Genomic DNA, 2,298 nt, shown 5'->3' with positions numbered 1-2,298 from the left:
GTTTTTAGCACGGCCCATCAAAGCACGCAAAGCCCGGCACAGGAGTCTACACTCTATGCCTTTACCGGTCTATCTGTAGTTGAAAGTGGAAAGACGAGAACAGATACTGATATTGATTATTGAGTGACGACAAGTGAGATTTAACAATAAATATTGCGAATGAAAAATCATATGTGTAGCAGCTGGCAACAAAATTTTGGTCCCAAAGTTTGTAACGACAAAAGTTAAAGTTGTCCATAAAGCATGTCTTAGTTTAATTCTTTTCCCCCTTTTTTTTTATCTTTCCACAATAAAATATTCAAAACAGAATTTACATTAAAAAAAAAATAAAAAAATAAAAGAGAAGATAAATGTAGACCATATTCTACTCGTTGAGTCAGAATTCATCAACGACCAAGAGAAAATAATAAAAGTGAATTCCTCAGAAATCGAGTAAGCGCATTTAATTCCCTTCACTTTCTTCGAGTTTCAATTCATCAAAAAAAAAAAAAATATGCCATTTTTTCTACACTGTTGTATACCACTCTTCCCTTGCACTCCACTTGAACAACTCACCAAACCCTAGATTCCTTCCTCAAAAATAATCAGTATTTACCCAAGTCATAAATCCACAGATTTATCAACATATCCACTTCAACAATGGCGACAAATTACATTTTCAGGTACTACTTTGTAATTGTTTCATTTTTCTGTTTTATTATGGGTAGTGATGTATTTGCTGAATCATCCTCGTCTGCTTCATTTGGGTTCAAAGATTTTGGGAAAAATTCCAAGTTTTTGGGGTCTGAAATCGGGTTTTATGGTGATGCAAAGTTGAATGAAAATGGGTCTTTTGTTGGGATAACTCAGTCTCGGAATTACAGTGCGGGTCGGGTTATGTACAGAAGACCTGTTAAGTTGATGGGAAGAAATGGGAGTCGGAAGTTCTCATTTGGGACGTATTTTACATTTTCTCTCTCCTCAGAAAACGGGGATGGGATTGTGTTTGTGATGCTTCCAAACGGGTTTTCTTCTAGCGGGTATAATGGGAAACTTTTCGGGTTGTCGAATGAACTGATTGAGAAGAAGGATAGGGCTTTTTTTGCTGTTGAAATTGATACTAAAATTGATTCCGAATTTGGAGATTTGGATGATAATCATGTTGGGGTTAATGTTGGTAGCTTGGTATCCATTAAAGTAACAAATGGGTCAGATTTGAAATTGGGATTGAATAGTGGGAAGAAACTACAATGCTGGATTGATTATGAGGCGAGTTCGAAACGAATCGAAGTTCGAATGAGTGAATTAGGTAAAGAAAGAGCAGTTTCGCCATTGTTATCTTGTCCAATTGACTTATCAGAGATGTTTAAGGAGGAGGAAGTTTACTTAGGATTAAGCTCATCAAATGCAAACTCTACTCAAGTATGCAAATTATACTCATGGAGCTTTAAAGTGAGAGAAGTTCCATATTGGATGCACTCACATCCATTAGACCCTAAAACCGGCGGTAAGGATGTGGAGCCAGTGATCGTTGAGCAGAAGAGCGACTGTAAAATTAAAGTGATTACAGCTCTGATTCTTGGCACTGCTTGTGGAGCATTAGGAGCGTATACTGCGATGTTTATTTGGAGTGTTCTCGTTTCGAAGAAGCCGGTTGTTCCTGAAGAGTTAATGGTAAAACCTATGATGTATGATTATGACAAAGTTCATGTTGTTGCAGTTGATAAATCTGATGGTAAGATCTGTAAGAAGTAGTAGGCTTAGGGTTAGAGTTTCTGATTTTTTTGGGGTTGATGTAAATGTATCTTATCTATTCTCTGGTGTTTTTGTATGATTTATGGTTGATTTTTAGCCTGTTTTGCTGTTTAATCTGATAGGAGTGTAGTAGGTTAATTATAATTAGTTTGAACAATGTAGTAAGTGTGTTGATGTTGGTACTCTGGTAGTTAATTGTTAAGGCGTAAGCCTTGGTTGAATATCTGTATTAACATTTCTTTGTTTGTAAGGAGTATCTTTTGTTCAAGCAAGATTTGTTCTGAGTGTGATGCTGCTCGTAATGGTAGTCTAGGGTCCAGTATCTTTTGTTCAAGCAAGATTAGGAGAATGATGTTGCAAAGGAACACTTAAAGCTCGACTGCTCGAGATTGAGTCAGACACCGTCCTATCCGACTCAAACCTCACTCAGCTTTCTCATGATCTCTTCCTACCTCAAAACCCTCGTTGAAAACTTCCACACAACGGTTCATCTCAACTGCCTCCAGTGTCGCTGCTGTTTTAACCAGCAAGTCGACAACTATCAGTTACTATCACATACAAGTA

The 2,298-nt window shown here is 37.2% G+C and overlaps 1 protein-coding gene across 1 annotated transcript; it reads left to right on the top strand.

Moving 5' to 3' along the window:
- Positions 1-332: 332 nt before the first annotated feature.
- On the top strand, positions 333-1,955 carry LOC110804247 (lectin-like protein At3g16530). The gene has a single exon (XM_022009807.2). The coding sequence runs from the start codon at positions 640-642 to the stop codon at positions 1,732-1,734; it is 1,095 nt and encodes a 364-aa protein (XP_021865499.1). The 5' UTR covers positions 333-639; the 3' UTR covers positions 1,735-1,955.
- The last annotated feature ends 343 nt before the right edge of the window (positions 1,956-2,298 follow it).

This window comes from Spinacia oleracea, chromosome 5 (assembly GCF_020520425.1).
Source record: "Spinacia oleracea cultivar Varoflay chromosome 5, BTI_SOV_V1, whole genome shotgun sequence".
NCBI classification, from domain to species: Eukaryota; Viridiplantae; Streptophyta; class Magnoliopsida; order Caryophyllales; family Amaranthaceae; genus Spinacia; species Spinacia oleracea.
This window is presented reverse-complemented; position numbering and strand designations above follow the sequence as displayed.

Coding starts and splice junctions, on each gene's coding strand:
- LOC110804247 (XM_022009807.2), top strand. CDS start 640: ATGGCGACAAATTACATTTTCAGGTACTACTTTGTAATTGTTTCATTT.